General features: G+C 37.4%; 1 protein-coding gene across 3 annotated transcripts in view; it reads right to left on the minus strand.

Moving 5' to 3' along the window:
* KHDRBS3 (KH RNA binding domain containing, signal transduction associated 3) overlaps nt 1-19,269 on the minus strand; it is a 98,921-nt gene that overhangs the window by 65,293 nt on the left and 14,359 nt on the right. For all 3 annotated transcript variants that reach the window (XR_003528051.1, XM_027645682.1, XM_027645683.1), the window contains exon 2: nt 6,211-6,329. Coding sequence is in view for 2 of the 3 variants with exons in the window: in XM_027645682.1 (XP_027501483.1) it covers nt 6,211-6,329 (119 nt within the window). In the remaining variant the exon portion in view is untranslated. The remainder of the gene's footprint in view (nt 1-6,210; nt 6,330-19,269) is intronic.

Raw genomic sequence — 19,269 nt, forward strand, 5'->3', positions numbered from 1 at the left:
TTACTATAAAGTTGCTCAAAAGCTATCCCTGGTATTACAATTGATGCTTGTCCCTCCACATCACTTCTGGTTATGCAACCACATTTTCTCATCCCTACTAAGAAATCCCTAGAACTAATCTATTGTGAAAAATTGCTTTCTAACTAGTCATGTGATTAAAATATTAATCTCTCCATGACTTTATGCAACAACTACACATATATTGTATATGACAATGACATTTTAAAACAGATATTTTCATTTTAAAAGTTGAGCTAAAAGGTTTAAATAGATACCAGTTCCACAACTCAGTAACTTTTGAGAAAATATATTTAAAGTATCACTTCAGGGAACAACACAGACCATTTCTTCCTGACTTCTGAGATTTACCCAGTATTTAAGTGTAGATCTGAGAGCAATTTTTAAAATGGTAACCTGTCAAAATGGAAGTAATTGTTCCCATAGTTTTGATCCATCTCATGGAAAACCACCATCATTCCATTTATCATCCACAGAAGCTATTTTTTCCTCCTAATTCAGAACACCCAAGTTCAGAAAACCATCAAAGCAAAGTCAGATTTCTGACACTAAACTACTTCATAATAAGTATTCATTAAATGTGTGGGAAGGGGGTAACACCCTCTTGCCTCACTTGTACATACTGAAGCTTTGAAAAATCTTTCACACATTCTGGCATTTGACAGCAGTGCTAGGATAGATCCAGAGAGTCCCTTCACTAAGACAACCACATCATGACCTTCCTTGAGTGGCCAGCTCACCTCTTCTACCTTAAAGTCTGTGTGAGTTTAAAGATTATTTTCAAGCATGAAATGCCACAGAAATACAGGTTTAAAAGTCACATTTTTACACAAGACCTAAAGTCATTTGAGGCATTCAGCTGATCAAACAGCAAGGTTAGTCACTCTGACCTCAGTGTCCTAAACTGACATGATCTCATTCCACTAACTGTAGTTTAGACATTCAGCATCCACATGGACCCCTATCTATAAGTAACTAGATTTAAAGTTGAACCCTACCTCAAGAAGTTGGCCCTTTTCCTATAAGGTTGCATAAAAGCCCTTACCTCTCTAATCCTTGCTTGTAGTACATGTCCCAGTTACAACAGGACTGCAGACAGCATTACCAAAGCTTATTCAAGCCTCACCTAAATACCTGAGATTAATTTCCCCATCACAGCAATTCAGACCTCTTAGAGAAATCCGTAGAGGTGGACCAAACTGAAAAACTTTGTATAATCAGATTTTGAAAAGATGTGACTAGACCTGCAATCTATATAGGAGTTTCTACAACATTGTCTTACCAAGACTATTTTGTCACCATATGAAGACGTTAATTCAGGGCCTTTTTTTAATGTGTCCAGGAGTCTAAAGAACACAGAAATTTGTTCAAATGCACAACCAGCCACAAGGAGAAAGTGAACATAACTCTTGGGACTAATCATCTTAACCTGAATGTTGTCTGTGCTATGAAATAATTTATCTTGGTTCTTCTATCACCTTCTATCAAGGTCCAGAAATGAAAAAAAAAAAAAAAAAATTAAACCAATTAGCTCTACAACAAGATATTAGGCCTGTTAACACTGCAAAGGGTTGAGCAAAACTAAGTTCCCAGTTAAAGGATATAATTATATAGTATCTGAGAAGGAACCAAGAGCTGTAGGTAGGAGGCCAGTTAAGCACAGAGACATTCAACTATTTGTGCAGTAAGCAGAAGACCAGAAACTCATTAGGTTTTTTTCAGGGTGAGCAAAGATGCCCAAAAAAGTGCAATACACACTTCCGAATGTGAGGTCTACCAGATTCCTCAACAGAAACCCTGCTGCTCTGCACTTCAGCTGAATAACTTTCTGCTGCAGTTAACCTGTCATCTCCCAGGGTTGTCAGAGGTAATTGCACAGGACCCAGCCATGATCTCATGAGAATGTATCTGACAGGACAGGTAACGTGAGCAAGCATTACCATGCCAGGTTGATCAGATCAGAGCCTCGGCTGCCTGACCTATGTTGAGGCCGTTATGATTTATTCAAGGAGTCACAGTTAGGGAAAAGTTTTAAAGAGGGAAAGGGCAATGAAATACATGTCAGGTCTAGCATACTGTCTTAATGGGGGCAGGGCACTGATGGGCTGTTTTGGTCCACAGACCTCATTTATAATAAGAAATTAAGACAGGATTAATGAAATGTCAATATACCTAAACATCAGAGGCATCTTTCCTTCCCAGAGCCATCATTAGGAAATATAAATAAAGGAATAGTTTCTGCTGGCAAAATCACTGTGGCAGTTTGAGCCACATTAGAAATCTAAAATCCAATTTTCAGGCTTCCCCCGCCCCTTTCCATAATTTAGCTCAACACCAAAGAGAAAGTTTTCAGGTAAGAAGCTTCTATAGGGGGAAAGGGGAAGTAATAGATCCTGCTCTGAGGGGGGCAATCACTTATTTGTTGTTAGCTTCGTTTTCAGATATTTAACCCTGTTAAAGACTGAACAATTTTAATAATTTGGGGGGTTTTTTGATGCAGTTTAAAAGCAGTATCATTTAGTTAGGGAAGTTTTTAGTTAGGGAATAGTTTTGACTCTATTAATGGAGTCAAAACAAACTTAGTTTTTCTCACCACTTTCTGGATACCTAAATTAGTCAGATTAAACCCAAACTGGTAACCAAATGCTTGTTTGACAAATTAATCAATTATTGTAATGATTTGGTCAGCTTTGACCAGCAGATTCTCAGGTCACTAACACCATAAAGAATACTTCTGAAAAAATGGAAGTATCTTTGGTCAGGATCTTGCACAATAGATAACAGCATTAGTGTGGACTGCAGGCAAACACACCAGTTTGCTAGAACTCTAAATTGTATATCGACAAGCAAAACATCTTTTCACACAAGTTTCATCCATATTTAAGTCTTAAATTTCATTCTTCTGAAGCATTTGTCAACAATACTGACCACTAGGAAAGAAAACTTAAAAAATGAGAAACATCTTCGAACTATTTTTCTGAGAAACTATCCCTTGGTACCTTCTACCAACAACACATTCATACCAATACCAACACCTATCATATGCAAAATGGTCTAGAAAATGGCACACATGCACAGAGAACAGCAGCACAGAGGCATAAAACATTTATGTCAAAGACCATTTCAGGTTTTCATGAGCACCCCAATACTTTCTGGTAAGTTCCACAGAAGAGAATGACACAAAGGCATAGGATGGAAGGGACCTTAAGGATCATCCATTACCAACCTCCTTGCCATGGGCAGGGACACCTTCCACTAGACCAGGTTGCTCAAGTGCCATCCAACCTGGACTTGAACACTTCCAGGGATGGAACAGCCCTAACTTCTCTGGGTAACCTGTGCCAGACGCCTCTCTGCTCTCATAGTGAAGAATTTCTTCCTACTGTCTGATCCAAATTTCTCCTCTTTCAAATTAAAGCCATCCCCACTTCTCCAATCACTGTCAGCTTATGCTGAGCTTCCTTTTAACCAACAACCTAAGCAAGCCTCAGGGCTACTCTTGATCCATTCTCTGCCCAGTCTGTATTTGTGCTTGGCATTGCCCCAACCCACATGGAGGACCTTGCACTTGACCTTGCTTAAGTTCACAATGTTCTCATAGGCTCACCTCTCAAACCTGTCCACTTCCCACAGGATGCCATCCCTTCCCTCCAGTGTGTGACTGCACCACACAGCTTGGTGTCATCAGTGACCCTACCAAGGGTGCACTCAATCCCGCTGTCACCAACAAAGATGTTAAACAGCAGTGGTCCCAGTACCCACCCCCCAAGGAACACTCCTCATCATTGCTTTCCACTAGGACAGGGAGCTTTTGACCACAGCTCTGAATGTGACCCTCCAGCCAATTCGTTGTGCACCAAGTGGTCCACCCATCAAGTCCACGCCTCTCCACTTTAGAGACAAGAGTGTCACATGGGATGATGTCAAATGCTTGGCACAAGTCCAGGCAGACAACATCAGTTGCTCTTCCCTTATCCACCAACACTTTAATCTCATCATAGGGTGCCACCAGTTCTGTAAAGCATAACTTGCCCTTAGTGGAGCTGTGTTGGCTGTCACCAATCAGACATGGTCAAATATACAACACATGCCCTCTAAGAGAGCTCAGTGGAACCAAGATGACTGGAGCAAACCGACATCTACCCCACAAGTCTTGCAAAAGCATCCTTAACTTTTGAGCCTTCCTCTCAACAAGAAATATGAATAAGATTAGCATTTAGAGAAAAAGTTAGGACACAAAGAGACTTTGTTCCCCTGTGTACAGGCATTAAAAACTCATGTCACTCAATGCAGACTACAGTATGCCAGGATAAGGTTCTTAGTTTGCCATATTGAAGCTACTGAACTTCATACTATGCATCATAAATTATTAGATCTCAAATAAAACAACAAGCCTGGTTCTAGTAAACAAGTGACAGCAAACTGCAGTCACTGCTTGTGGTTTAGGGTGGGTACTTTCCAGAGAACATCAAGAGTACCGTCATAATTCTGAATTGATACCCCTCAGACTACTTCTATACAAAGAGGAATTTTAGTTCATTTTGACTATACAGAATGTTTAATGAATAATCTTTAATATAAATATCCATTTTTATGTAAAAAAATGGAAACTAAGAAAAGTTGAGCCCCTTTATATTGGGGTAAAAATATTCTTAAATATAAGATACCTATGGCAGAAGGGAGATTTGTTTAAGCAGAGATACCAGTGTTTGGCTTTCTGTGGAGCAAGTCCCAGTGGAGACGCAGGAACTCACATAGCATGTCTACTCAGCACAGCAGTTGTACTGCTCTGTGTCCCCAGATCCTGGTGATCTAAACAGACATACAGGATTACAAAGCCCTGTCTGGATATAAATTCAGGTTTCTTGCCATGGCACCATCAGGCATTATTCCAGCTCAGACAGTCAAAGACTGTCTCTTATGGGCCAGAACTACTGATCACACAGCAGAGAATATCTACCCACTTGAAAGATGGCAAGGGCTTTCCTACCAGCTATCCTGAATGATTTCAGTGTTTAGCGTCAACCTTCCTTACAGGACTAAAGAAGCAGAAGTATGTTTCAGAAGGCAGTGTTTCCCTTTCTAATAGCCATTTTGCCTTTCTTCCCCTCGAGTTCAAGTATTTACATCTCAACATTTATGACAAAAATGTCCTGTTTACAAACACCAACCAGGTAAGTGAGCTGTCCCTATCTTTTATCTTCTTCCCATCTCTACATTTCTGTATGTTTGTATATAGCTCTACCTAGCCAGAGATGACGTAAATCAGAGTTCCAAAGAGGTGCCCACATGATGTGCACTCTTGTACTCACTACAGCAGTATTTCATGAACCTTTCAACAGCAGCAAAGCAATCCTGCAAGTTACTTAGCATAGGTCTGTGAGAAAAAAAACCAAACCTGATGTTGTGGGGAAAAAAACAATTAGAAAAAGTCTTCCTAAACATACAGAAGAAGCAATGAAGGAATTTTTCCTCCATGAGCAGAAAGTCTTGAAACTTTTAATAGGAAGAAAAAAGCAATTTCAAACAAATGAAAAAATGCTAATCTGATTGTCATAACATTAACCTTGGAATTTTAAATGGGACCAAAATAATAAAGTTCCACAGCCTAGTGCATGTTGAATAAATGCTTCCAGGCAGCAATATTTTAGTGTAGGATAATACTTGGCAGTAAAAGAGTATTAAGAATTCATGGTGGTCAAAGATATTAACAAAACAGTCCCTACCCCTCCAGAGCAGACTGTATAATTTAGTAGTGTAGCTATAACTCATTCATGACCAACCATGGCTGAAACTTAAGAGGATGAGAAGAAAATTTACACAATTACTTCCTTAATGGTGCATTTTAAGCTGCACTTCTAGCTACAATAAAAAAAGTTTTGAAGCCTGGCATCACAGTCAATTTCAATATTCTTTTTCCTGTTGATAATCTGAATAGGAAGATCCTGCTATCCCAAAAATACGATTTATTTGCTCTCAACATACTAGTTTGTGTGACCAGCACCATTTTCCTTCACATTTATTCCAAGAAGAACCATTTCTACCTTAGAGCCCCTACAGACAAGATTGCAGAACAGCAAGAGTAGTGATTGTTAATAGTTTTAAATGTAACAGTTAAAAAAACCAGATAAGATACCAGTGAAATATCTTTTACAAGCATCTAAATTTATCAAGCATGAAAATTGGGCTTACCTTAGGGAATTGTTTTACTGGAATCAGAACTTTTTGTCCCAGCTTCATATTCTTATTAATGACTACATCAATATACTTTTCTTCCTCCTTTCCTTCTCCTTTTTGGAATTTTTCAATTTCTGTTAAAAAAAAAGTTATTTTATCAGTTTAATACAACAATCTAAAAGCTGAGAATCTTCAGTCAGTATAAATAAATTTCAAAGCTAATACTGTATGGCATAATACATATGGTATATTATGTAATTAATACATATAATTGGCTATACAAAGTCAATAGGGTAAAGCATGTTTTGTCTTTTCAGGCTTTTTTTGTATTCATGTTTATATCAGCACCTTGAATAGCATTGCAAACATTGTACTAGCTTTTAACTTAGCACTTTGGCTGTATTTTTTCATATGGCTCAAGTTGTAAAAACTGTTCTCAGATACCTTTGTGCATGCTTAGATTCCAAAACATACAACATAGTTTAATACTCAACAATTGTATTCCTCTTCTGTAAACAAAGTATGCAGGTTTAATGATGACTGCCTACAGTTCACTTCGGAGCAAATGTCAAGTTAATCTTTCAGAATTTCAGGAATGTAATTGAGGCATGTAGATCATACCCAAAAATCTGAGATTAGTGTTATACCAACAACGACATTATTAGGAATGGGATTTAGAAGTTCAAACGAGGTTGCATAACTCTGTTCATTCCAGACACGCATAAAAAACTGACTCTTGATTATAATTCTCTCCAAATATTGACTCTCTAGCATGTTAATGAAAAAAATCCCAGATTTCATTTCATTAGTGAGGAATCATGAGCAGCACGCAAGGAGACTGAAAGTGAAGCACTGCTTGAGGTATTGGCTGGATTGGGTCCAGCACGTTGGGGTTGCACAGTTAAACATGATAACAGATTGCAAAATCCAATCAATCTCAAAAGTGCCATAAAATTTCTTCTATTGGAATCTAGCATTTGTCCTCCACATTCATCTTCATATATATCTTGTTAATTTTTCACAAGAAGCACTCTTCTACTTTACTTGACCAGCAGAATTTAAGGACATTTATCAAGACCTTGAAGCTTCGTTAGTGAAAATGTGATCTTATGCCAAGGGGAGACTAATAAAAACTAGAATGCAAAGAAACTGATTAAAAACACAGGAGAAAGCATCCTTTAGTACACTTTAAAATACAATCTAATTTGAAATTACATCCAGGGAAAACCAGAATAAACCAACACATTTCTTACTACGGAAGAAATCCATGCATCATTAGATTTATTTAATGAAAACCAGTCCTTTCCCATTTACTACTACAGAAATGAAGATGCCAACATTTTTCCCAATAACAAACTCCAGTCTCCCATGCAAGTTTCCACCTCACTAACACAGAACAGGAAATAAATACAATTTATCCAAGTTAGTGCTCAATGACTTAAGAACTAAGGAACCAAACTAGCCTCAGACTATCTGAAGGCATTTTGAAGGAAAAGCCTTCCCCAGCTATACTTTCAAATCTTCCTGTCAAGTCCCTAGGAAATTTTTGATTCATATGGATTCCAGCAATGTAAACATTCTGGAAGAGCCCTGTCAAAGCAACCCTGCTCCAGAATGTCCTTTGTTTCAGCATGTTCAGTAAAAAAAACCTCCAACACCCTTCCCCCACAGGCTAACAACAATAAATGAAGAACATTTTAACAGCCAAAACCAGCCAAAAATGGAATTCACATGTCCTTTGGAGATGCCACTTTATATCCTAGTGAATTATAGGCAATTAAGCAGATGTAAAGTTACATGTTTAATTTGGAACTCATTTCCAGGTGAAATTAGGACTAAAAATTTATAGGGTGTGATGTTCCCACTCAGAAAGCGGTGACTGGTTTTATTTAGAAATTGAAAATTTCCAAGTATCACATTGAGACATAAAACCATAGTACTATCACAGCCTTCAAATATTAATAAATTACATCTAACATCCCTTTTTCCTGATATAACAAGGGTAGTAGTGATAAAGCTCTTCGATTTCTCTTGGAAAAACAAGACTAGATACTTAAAAGGTTATGTTTTACAAGTGAAAACAACACTAATTTTTAAGGTTGCTGTTTGTATACACTACTAGTATAAACACTCAAAGCTGACCTAAGTATGGTGTTTCTTTACCACTGTTTTACACCGGGATATACCGAATATTAAAACTGTAATAAAGTTACATCCATTTGTTATGACTGAAGCAAATGAAGTTACAGAAATTTTGATGACTTCATTTAGTATTGACTTTTGATATTAGGACCAGAATTTGTTCAACAGTAGAAAAGCACAATTCAACTCAATTTAATATTAAAAATTCAATTAATGCACTGTGCTGTATTTTCTTGTGACAGATCAGTGCATCGAAACCTCCTGGTAGCTCAGTTGATAGTAGGCTGATACAAGACCTTTACAAGTTGTCAGTCATTATAACAACTGTTACAGTGAAGGACTTTTTCCTGAAGAATCTAAACTTACAAAATAGAAGTACCTTTAACATTAAAGCCCACCTTGTTTTTATGAACTGGTAAAGCTAAAAATTTGTTTTCTCTTGGTGAGTCATATGATGCTGTCCCCAAATGCACAGCACAGTATACACTGCAACCCCCTTTCCCACCCAAAAATGAAAATCACAAGGACCTTCTTAGAAATTGCCAATATTACATCTAGAAGTTAGTCATTTCAGGAACATTAAGACATCTCAGATGGAATTAAGGTTAAAATGTATTTTGAGAGTTAAGTACAGTTCCATCTCAGTAACATTCTTCAGTCAAACCAGGTGAATAAATTCCTTAAGAGAACAACACATTTCTATTTGTATTTCTAAAATATTTTAGCTTATGTAAGTTATTTGAATTCAACATCTGAAGGACTTGATTGTAATGATGTGATTAATGCTAAATACACTCATAATTTGTTAATTTTTTGATTTAGTTAATAAAAAATTAAGGTCATAAAAGACCATTCCCTTCTTCCTCTGGTAAACACTGAGCTTGAAGTAGTGAAATAAATATGAAAAGAAATCCATTCATTAGTCAAAAAATCCATTAATTACTCCAAAAATCCTACCCCAAATGTCTACATACTTTTTATTGACCATTTTAAGAAAAAACACACCTTTATTCTTTTACTTGCACTGTTTAAACAACTTTCCATTTGCTGGAAGAAGCTACTGAAATACCTAAGAGGCTGCAAATCAACTCTCAGCAAAATGGATCACAATTTTCCCCACTGATTTTAAAGTCGAACGACTCTTCTAACAACAGCCACATCCCATTGCCATAACTATACAAATTCTTATTTATTTGCACTCAAATCTTAGATGAATATGAAATATAGTTAACTATTAGAATTTTACTCATATCTGCACAGCTCATGGAGTATCATTCACATACATCAAGCTTTAGATAATTAGGGAAAAATCATGCCAGATCACACAGGAAATCCAATCAGATTTTCAAGGTCAAATGGATAGGAAGATTTGCCTTGTCTTAATCCTTAGATTACATTCTGTACTGCTTAGCTATATGAAGCAATGACATTTCCTAGATCACAAACAGTAAATAAACATGTGATTAAAGCTTCCCATAATGCTAGAGATTAAAATCCCATATTCTCAGACCAAGGATGCAGCTAACACAACAGGAATTTAACTGGATACAGTAATAACTGCATGGATCTTTTTCTTTACATTTAATCATCGCAGAGAGATCTAAGCAATGATTAGTCCTCATTTAATTCAACAAATAACATTGCTAGATACATCAGATAATGACAAAGTAGAATTGTTTCACATTAATCTTCAGTTAGAATTAATCTTCCTGGGGCAGAACTACAAGCCAGGATTCCAGCTCCTACTGCTAAGCCAATATAAATACTTCTGTTTAATAAAGAGCAAAGTGATGCCCTGTTTGTCTGTAGTAAATCAATATAATAAATATATGATCAAATGTCAAAGTAAACAGAAATATATATTGAATTTGCCCTTAAGACAGTATTTCCTTAACACAAGATCAGGAGAAACAGAAACCAGGTAAGTTCGCCTGCAAACCCTTAAGAAAATTTCTACTATTTTTCCTTAGATTCAGAAGCCTTATCAAACACCCCATTAAATCCAAATAATTTCATACTAATTTTTTCCTACTTCAGATGGAAGAAGTGACAAATCCAAGGCTCATTCTAGGACATCCAAGTGATCGTGGCTTCAGAGAACAGGATGTTGACGGAACTGCAGTTCAATTGCACTAGGAATAGTTTCCACATTCCTCTTGACAGTGGGAATATTTTAAGAACCACATTATCCTTTAAAAAACCCTCCTAAAAAAAGTGGGTTTGAGAATTACTAACATTATACAATAGCAGCAATATATATTGCTTTATTTTGACCATTTTATTACCTTGTATCTATGAAAAAGAAACAAAATTTAGATGAGTCAACCAAGCATGTTATACAACTATTGAAGCATGACTTTCTCATTAAAATCAAGACTTCACAATTGACTTAGAAAAACCACACCATCCTCAATTCACAAAGCTCTTAAGTCAAACTGAAGGCTGTGGAAGTATCTTTCTATACTTTCCCTGTCATTTTATTTCTTGGAAAGTCACTACTGTTGACCATTGTTGGAGATACAACACTGAGTGAGATGGCCATCTCTTCTGACAGCATGATTCCTTAAGGTTTCACATTAGAAATAAAAATCAAAATGATGTTACTACAAAAAACAGACTGATTTATTTACTAATTTGTATTTTATGAAGAATCCCTTTAAGGAACACACAAGCTTTGGTAAGAGACAAGCTCCCAGAGATAAAGACGGAGCCCATGCCAGTTGTAGCAGAATTTCATAACAAAAATCAGTTTTTTCTAATGGAGGAAAAACTGACAATTCCAGTCCAGCTTCCCCAAATTTCCCACAATCTTTCCAGTTCAGAGTACCAGTGAGTGCTTCTGAAACAGACTTTGCAATAAAAGCACTACTTTTATACCATGGTTTAAATTCACCAGCATTTTATACTGTTTATTTGAAAAATTCTACTGTGGCAAACCTCATACTTTATTTCAGAAGGTACATTTAAAAATAAAAATCAAAATCTGAATTTCCACAATGAATCCAAGTCATAGGAGGTCTGCTGTGCTGGATGCTGACTTAATGCCCAAAGTCCTTCCAAGACTTCTGGTAAATCCAAAGTTCATTAACACAGGATGGTGAACCTGACTATAGTTCTAATTTTGACAATATTGATGAGAGCTTAATCTCATTATTGTCACAATAAAATGGTCTTAACTGTGCTTCTGATTATACATCTCTCACACTGGACTCCTTTACTCCCTGTCCCACTAGGGGATGATTAAAAGTCCTCAAACAAACACCTCTCCAACAAACATTTCTTGTCTTTGAAGTTGAAAACATGCACAGCATGAACTTGAACTAGAATCACCACACTAAGGCTTTAATACATTTCAAAAGGCTGGCTGAAAAAACTCCCACAGATTTCCTTACAACAGCCACTAAGAGACCTGCTACTCACTCTCCCTAGATCATCATGAAGCTGGACCACCCTCCCAATTTTTGCACTAAACAGCAGAGACAAGCTTAGCCTCCTGCTTTTGAGCATCTTAAAACACGTCTAGCATGGTCTAGTTTGCTTCAAAGCAGTTTCTCTGTGTAGATATTCACAGAAGATTGAATTCCCCAATTTCAAGTGTATGCAGCATCCCAATCCTCCAGAAAAACACACAATTAAGAGCACAAACTAAACATTTCCTGATGTAAGTAAATGCTTAGAAAAAATATCCCTTTTTCCACCCCAAGACATTTCCAAAGTAAATACTAATTAGTGTATCTTCATAAAAAAAGGCAAATTAGAGGACTAAAGTAATCAAGTAAACAAAAATAGCCCCAAAAATTTTAAAATAAGGAAATATATGTGAAATAACAACATATAAACCCATCCTGAATGAGTCTAAAGGACATAAAAGATGCAATAAAATTTTTATTTTTAATGTTGCTGCTCTATTATTGCACCCACACCCATTCCTTTATGAACCCTCCTCTGCCAACATTTTGATGCTTAAAAAAAAGTCTTTTTAAAATCACAAAATTTTACCTCTGTAATAGGTCCTAATTCTGAACTGGCATAGAAACTAATACATTAAGAACATGAACTGTGCATAAAAAACATAGGAATTTGTTTCAACTAATGCACATTATTACAATAGTTGAATTCAGAATAATTGTCTTTTATATGCCACCTTAATTTTGTAAAAGCAACTGACAATGAATCCAATTTGAATTTACAATAAAATAAGCGGTTCATGCTAGAATGATGTCTACAGCATTCAGAATCCTCAAGTTAATAATAATAACCCTGTTGAAGGACTCAAACCAATCTTTATTTAAATTGCATTCACAGGCATTTTAGGTTCTATTTTACAGTCTAAGTACTCCTGTCTGCACTGATCTGAAAATATATTTCAGTCACCAATATGACAAATATTTTGAATGGGCCTCTTTATTTCAGCAATTCAAAACTAATTGAACATCTATTACCTTCATATCTAAAATGACTCCACTGAAATATATTTAGACTGATTAATATTAGCAATAAGGTAGAAAGTACCACAGTAGGAACTGGCAAAATCAAATATAAGATATTAATAGATGTTTAATCAGTCTTGCTCAGGAAGAAAACAAGATGCAGATGTAGGCATCAGTCTCATATACCCACCCTACTCCACTGAAGATAACTTAAAACAAAATTCTAAAATCACCTGCATGATTTGCCTACTAGCTACAGCTTTCTTTAAACATGAATGTTCTTAAATTAGCAAGGGTAGGAATTCACTGCCTAAAAAAAGTCAACTCATTTGTTCTGTAACTTAAAAATAAAAAAAAAATCTCAAACATACGGGTGGAAACACAGTACCCAATGTCCTACATCCACATCCAGAACAAGTCAAGAACAGGAACTTGACTACCATGTTCCTCCCTGCCTCAGGAACACCTAATCTTACTGCCTAAATATTGGCAAGAATATTGGCTTTTGTCCTGCTTGGAGCAGGACACTGGACCTTCAGAGGTTTCTTAGAGCCTTTGGCACCTCATGATCATTCCTGTAGGTAGGAAGTGCCAGAAAAAGGACCCTGTCTTGGTTTTACCTACCATATCTACTGCACAAGAGCCTGTAGGAGAACCATTCGCTTTCTGCAAGGACATTTTCATGCTTCCACGTTACAGCACAAAAGTAGAGGTTGTAGCCAGGTCGGGGTCAGTCTCTTCTCCCAGGTAACAAGGGATAGTACAAGAGGAAATGGTCTCAAGTTGCACCAGGAAAAGTTTAGACTGCATATTAGGAAAAATTTCTTGACTGAAGGCATGGTCAGGCACTGTAACAGTAACATTACTCAGCGAAATGATGGAAACACCATTCCTGGAAGTGTTCAAAAGACATATGGATGTGGCACTTGGGGACATAGTTTAATGATGGACATGGTGGTGCTGGGTTAACCTTTGAGATCTTTGCAATGATTACAAGTTATTCTATGTAGTAGCACACAAAACCCCAAACAAAAGGCTCTGGAAGCCCTCTGAACTGTATAGAAGGTATGGTAGGAACAAAACGGGGTTAGCATTAAGTGATCCTTCGGTTTAGAAGACATTTCTTATCAAGTTTTAAGCATGAGCTTAAACTGGTTCCCTCAAAAAAGTAGCATGTGCAAACACAATAATAGGTAGTAAAGATACAAAGCTATTGTGGATGCAGATTTTAAATGTCAAGCCATGACTTATTTCAGAAGGAGATCCAACATACAGAACACATACTTGGGGCATAGGGCTTAGGCAAAGTGAAGTTAATATTTTGCATCAAGAGCCCTTAAAAGCAACTGTTCCATCTCTTTCATTTACATGTATGAACACAGCCAGGTAGCCCTTACAGAGATTTAACTTGTCATTTTGGTGAGTCATCAAGAAGGGTCTATAATCTTTTTTCCTTATCATGTGCATAGCACTGCTCAAACTTTCTGTGACTCCTTTGTCACAGAAACTTTCACAAGAAAAAGCCTAAGTCAGATCTCATTTGAAAAATGGGTAAAACCTGCAGCTCTTTATATGCAAATACCACATTTTAAACTACTGTCAAGTTGAAACAGTAGCTATAGCACATTCAGTTATTGAACCTTAAAACAGACAGACTTGAGTACTATTAAAGAACACACTTTAAGCTCTAGGGCACTGGCAAAGACAGTGTAGTCTAAAAATCTGATAACAGACTCAAACAAACCACATTTAATACTGCAAGACAGCTATGCTACCAAAACACATCCTCACCAGGGATTTTCCATCACTACATTTTGTATAATTGATAGCTACACAAATAAGTGTACGGATGTTTACCCAGCATTTTGCAAGATTTATGCAGCCATCAGCAAGACAGTGTTATTTTCCTCTACTTCCCTAAAAATCATTTTGAGCAACTAGAGTCTTGCCATCCCAACTGACAGAAGGTCAAGGTATAGCCTCACACTCTGGCAATCCTCAGTTCAGTAACATGTTATATCCCACTGATAAATCCCAATAAAACACAATTTACACCTTCTCTAAGTCACAGTTTACTTGAAATCATCACTAAACCCGAATTTTCAGGAAACATCCACAAATGCTGAGGGACTGGCTGATGTCATCAACAGGTCACTGTTTTCATAAAGTTATGGCCATCAGGGAGACAGGAGCCCCAGAGAGAAGATACAAGGACTCCCTGAAACAACATCTCAGCCTTGGTCATATTGATCATCATGACTGATCTACTCTGGCCTCCAATCGGGAGGTCTGGAGACACACCATCTATAACACAGCTGATGCCTTTGAGAACACACGCAGGATCACCCCTGAGGAGAAAAGACAATGCAGAAAGAATCATGCCTTGCAGAATATATCATCTAAGGAGTCTTTCTGTTGTGCCTTTTGCAACCGGACATGTCTATCTCGTATTGGCCTTTTTAGCCACCAACACACCTGCAACAAACGTGGGTAAGAGCCCTTCCCAAATCTTCATTCATGAAGCCTGGCCATGATGGCCATCAGGGAAAGCTGTTGATGACTGAAGCAAAGCAAATATCAGTCCCATCTTCAAAAGCAGGGATGAGGGTCTTGGGTACAACAGAATGGTAAAACTCACCTTGGATCCCTTAGAAGGTGATACATAAACAACCCTGGAAAACCATTTTGAAGCACAGATGGACGAGGTGAGTGTGAGTAGTTTGCAGAAATTCATGACAGGGAAGTCACTCCTAACCCAACAGAGCAATCCACACCCTGAGCACTCCACAGATGAGACAAAAGCAGCCGATTTCTCCATCCCATCTGTAGTAGGGCTTTTGATATCGTCTCCCACACCATCCTCATGTGAACTGATGGGGTACAGGCTCATCCTCATGTGAACTGGTGGGTATGGGTTAGAGACATGTACCAAAAACTGACCTGCCTGGCTCAAAGGGTTGTGTTAGAGGCATCACAACCAGCCCAAATGAGGGCTGGACACTAGTGGGTCAACGCTGTTTAACATCTGCTGGCACAGAATGCAGTTTTGTGAAGTTTACAGATAGAAAAAAGAGACTGATTAAAACAGTACTGTGATGACAGAAGTACCTTGAAGGGCTGGAGGAACGGGCTGACAGCAGTCTCATGAAGTTCAAAGGGAAGTGCAAAGTCTTGTGCCTGTGGAAGAACAACCCCATCCATGAGAACAGCTTGGAAACCCAACAGCCAGAAGGTAGCTTGGCAGAAGAGGACCTGAAGTTCAAACAAGCTGAACACCAGCCAGGAAGGTGCACTTGCAAAGACCACCAGCACCTGGGCTGCACCAGAACACCACTGCCAGCACTCAAAGTAGTGATCCTTCTTCTCTACTCAGCACATTTAAGCAAGCTGTTTGTTTGATTTCTGCTGTTTTACTGGAGAGTTTTGAAATGATTTTTTGATGGAAAGATTTGTTCCATCATTGGTACTTTTAAAAATACTAGTTCTAGTAAAAATTCTGCCCCCACTCCAAGATTTCTCATTAAATACTGTAGCCCAGAAAGCCATGATTTCTTACCTGAAAGCATGCTAGAAATTGATGTTATTCATGCATCATAGGATTATATATGCTCAAACTATCAAGAGAAATATATGGACAGACCCAGGGTACAGCAGTCCATTGTTTACCCTATCCAGAGTTCCACCATCAATCAACTCTGTATGGCTAAAAATGCACATATTCTTCCAAAGTTACACACCTCTTCTCACTGCTTCCCAGAACACCACATTGTCTAAAGTACATTTTCTATCCAATAAACACTTGTCACCATTCATATTTCACACAGAGTTAGGAAAATGAACAGAGATGAGGATATCACAAGTATCTACAAAGTTTCTAAATTCTTATACTGAATTCAGTGAAGCTCAGACTAAGCAGACACTGTTAGGACACAGAAAACTCATAACCAGTGATCCAACACTAACCATTACCAACAAGCATAACCTCAATCTTACTACAGAATTGATACAAACATCCATATGTCCTGTGACACTGCACTGGCCAAGTGAACTAAAAGTGACTGTAGCCGCTGCTTTGGAGCCTGGGAAAGATTAACCATTGAAAACAGTATATGCTGGAGTAACCTTTATGTATATCTGCTGATTCAACCTACAGATCATAATTTTCTCAGCTTCCTGATTTGAACACAAGTTTCCTGGTCTTCCAGTGTAAATTGCTCAGATTCCTGAGACACAGTATCTGCAATTTTACTTACTAAAGCACAAACTACTGATATGCAAGTAAGCTGTGCAAAGATAAGCTTGTATAGAAAGAACTCAACCACAGATGGATGTCATGGGACATACTGTAGATGAGTTGCATATTAATCTGTAAAACAAAGAAAAAAATCACTAATTTGAAAAATGCTTTGACAGAATACTTATGGAAAAGTATATCCTAAAGCATTTGTGTATTCTGATCCACAGGTGTATAAAGCAAACCTACGGAGGTTAGTTGGCACGCGTAAAAGAAAGAGGACTAATTCCAACACATCATCCTGGATTACATTAACATACCCCTAATCCTCTAACCTCAAAGCCAGGTTGGATGGGCTCTGAGTAAGCTGGGTGGGGTGGGCTGTGTTCCTGTCCATGGCAGGGGGCTTGGCACTCTATGACCTTTAAGAGTCTTCCAACCCAAACCATTTTATGATTCCTTCAGAAGGCCATTACTCCCACTGCCAGCAAATAAAAGAGGCAAAACACTACTTTTGTCAAAATTATTGTAGGCAGTACTTTCATTATTTGTCACCCGTTACAGTCCTTGGCTGCAGTAACACAGCTTGGCAGGACAAACACACAAAGACAGTTCATACATCTACTGTCCTATGGGAAAGCACAGCTTAAAGAAATCTGTGTGGAAATTTTATGTATTAGCCTTAACATAAGTTGCATGTTAAAAACTTAGGATCCAAATTAGTTTTTAACTAGCAGAGGAATAATATTAATTACTATCCTTTCCATGCTCAATAGCAGGTGAATCCAAACATATTGTCCAGCATGAAGATACATATTACAGAGAATTCAGCATATTGCTACCACATTTTACTTTTTCCAATTATTATTCTATCAAACTTATTCTCAAAATTAGTTGAATGGAATTTTTAAAAAAGATCATACTGCTCTATAAGCATGATAAACCTTGAAAGTCCAGCTTGTGGACTCATTCCAGCTAAAAATCAAAAGATAAGGAACAAACATCTTTCAACAGTTTCTGCAGGAAAGCAGCCACATCCACTGCAATAAGCCTGGTCTCTGTAGGAGCATGTGCTTGTCCAAGTGGTACCTTCACTGAGGAAAGCAATCTTCCAACTGTCATGGTATCTGTCAAAGAAAGTTTTTCTTAAACCAGTATTCCTAGCACTCACCTGATAGAAAATTACTCATCTTTTAAGAAAAAAATTAAATAGACAGTTTTATACCTGCATAAGTATCTGAAGTAACTACCAACTTATGCCAGTAAGCTTTGGCTGAAACACACGTTGTACAGTTGAAATACAATACAGTAGCATTTATTTTATGGTTTTACTTGCCACAGGTAACAGCTCTTACCTGAAGTCTTTCTCTAAAGAAAGCATCATCATGTTTAACCTAAATAAAACTAAGCAGTTCCTTCTGAGTAAGTTATATTTCAGGTCAGTAAATTTGTTTATAAAAACTATCTTTCTTTGGTAAAAGGCATTTTTAAAAGCCCAAGGTCAAGTTTCTTTCCAACAAACATGGTTATGGTATACCTGTAAGGAGCAGTATACTTGCATGTTCTGTGCAACTACTCAGCAGTCAAGATATTGACAATTCATTTGTCTTACAGTTTTGGAGACAGTTTAAAATCAAGCACTAATATGGAAGTGGAAAATGTGATGCCCAAGTTTTACTGCAACCACATTATGTCACACATAGCAATATTATGATTAATTACCTTTAGACATGTTATTGGTTTAGTTTTAATCCAGCTAATTTCAAAATCCCAGCTTCCACCAAATACATCTTTTTCCCTATGATGAGCAAGGGTGTGTATTATGAACTTCCTTAGGGATGTAATTCCCATATTAAATAGTTTAAATAGCGTATTTCAGTATATTTCTACATATTATACACAGAAAATCAACTACTACAAAATGTCACATGCACAAGGCAACTGACACCTTGAAGTGCAGTGGAACAACTCACAGCCAGGGAAATTCACCTACATTTACGGTGAGACAGTAAAACCTAAACTAAAACTGTAACAGTAGCACTGGGAAGCTGCAGAAGCTGCTACTAAGCAGACAACTTCCCTGCCTGTCCCCCACCTGCTTTCATAACCCCATATATCCCAGTTTCTGTTCCTTCATCACTTCTGTCTGCCAAGAAACAATAAGAAAAGTGCCAACGCCAAGTACCTGGGGTGTCATTACTTCTTGGTTCAGTGATGCTCAAATTGCTTTTATATGGAAAAGAAAATTTTGAAGCTCCATTTTCCAAA

The sequence above is a fragment of the Corapipo altera genome, unplaced genomic scaffold (genome assembly GCF_003945725.1).
Source record: "Corapipo altera isolate COAL_440 unplaced genomic scaffold, ASM394572v1 51, whole genome shotgun sequence".
Classification (NCBI taxonomy): Eukaryota; Metazoa; Chordata; class Aves; order Passeriformes; family Pipridae; genus Corapipo; species Corapipo altera.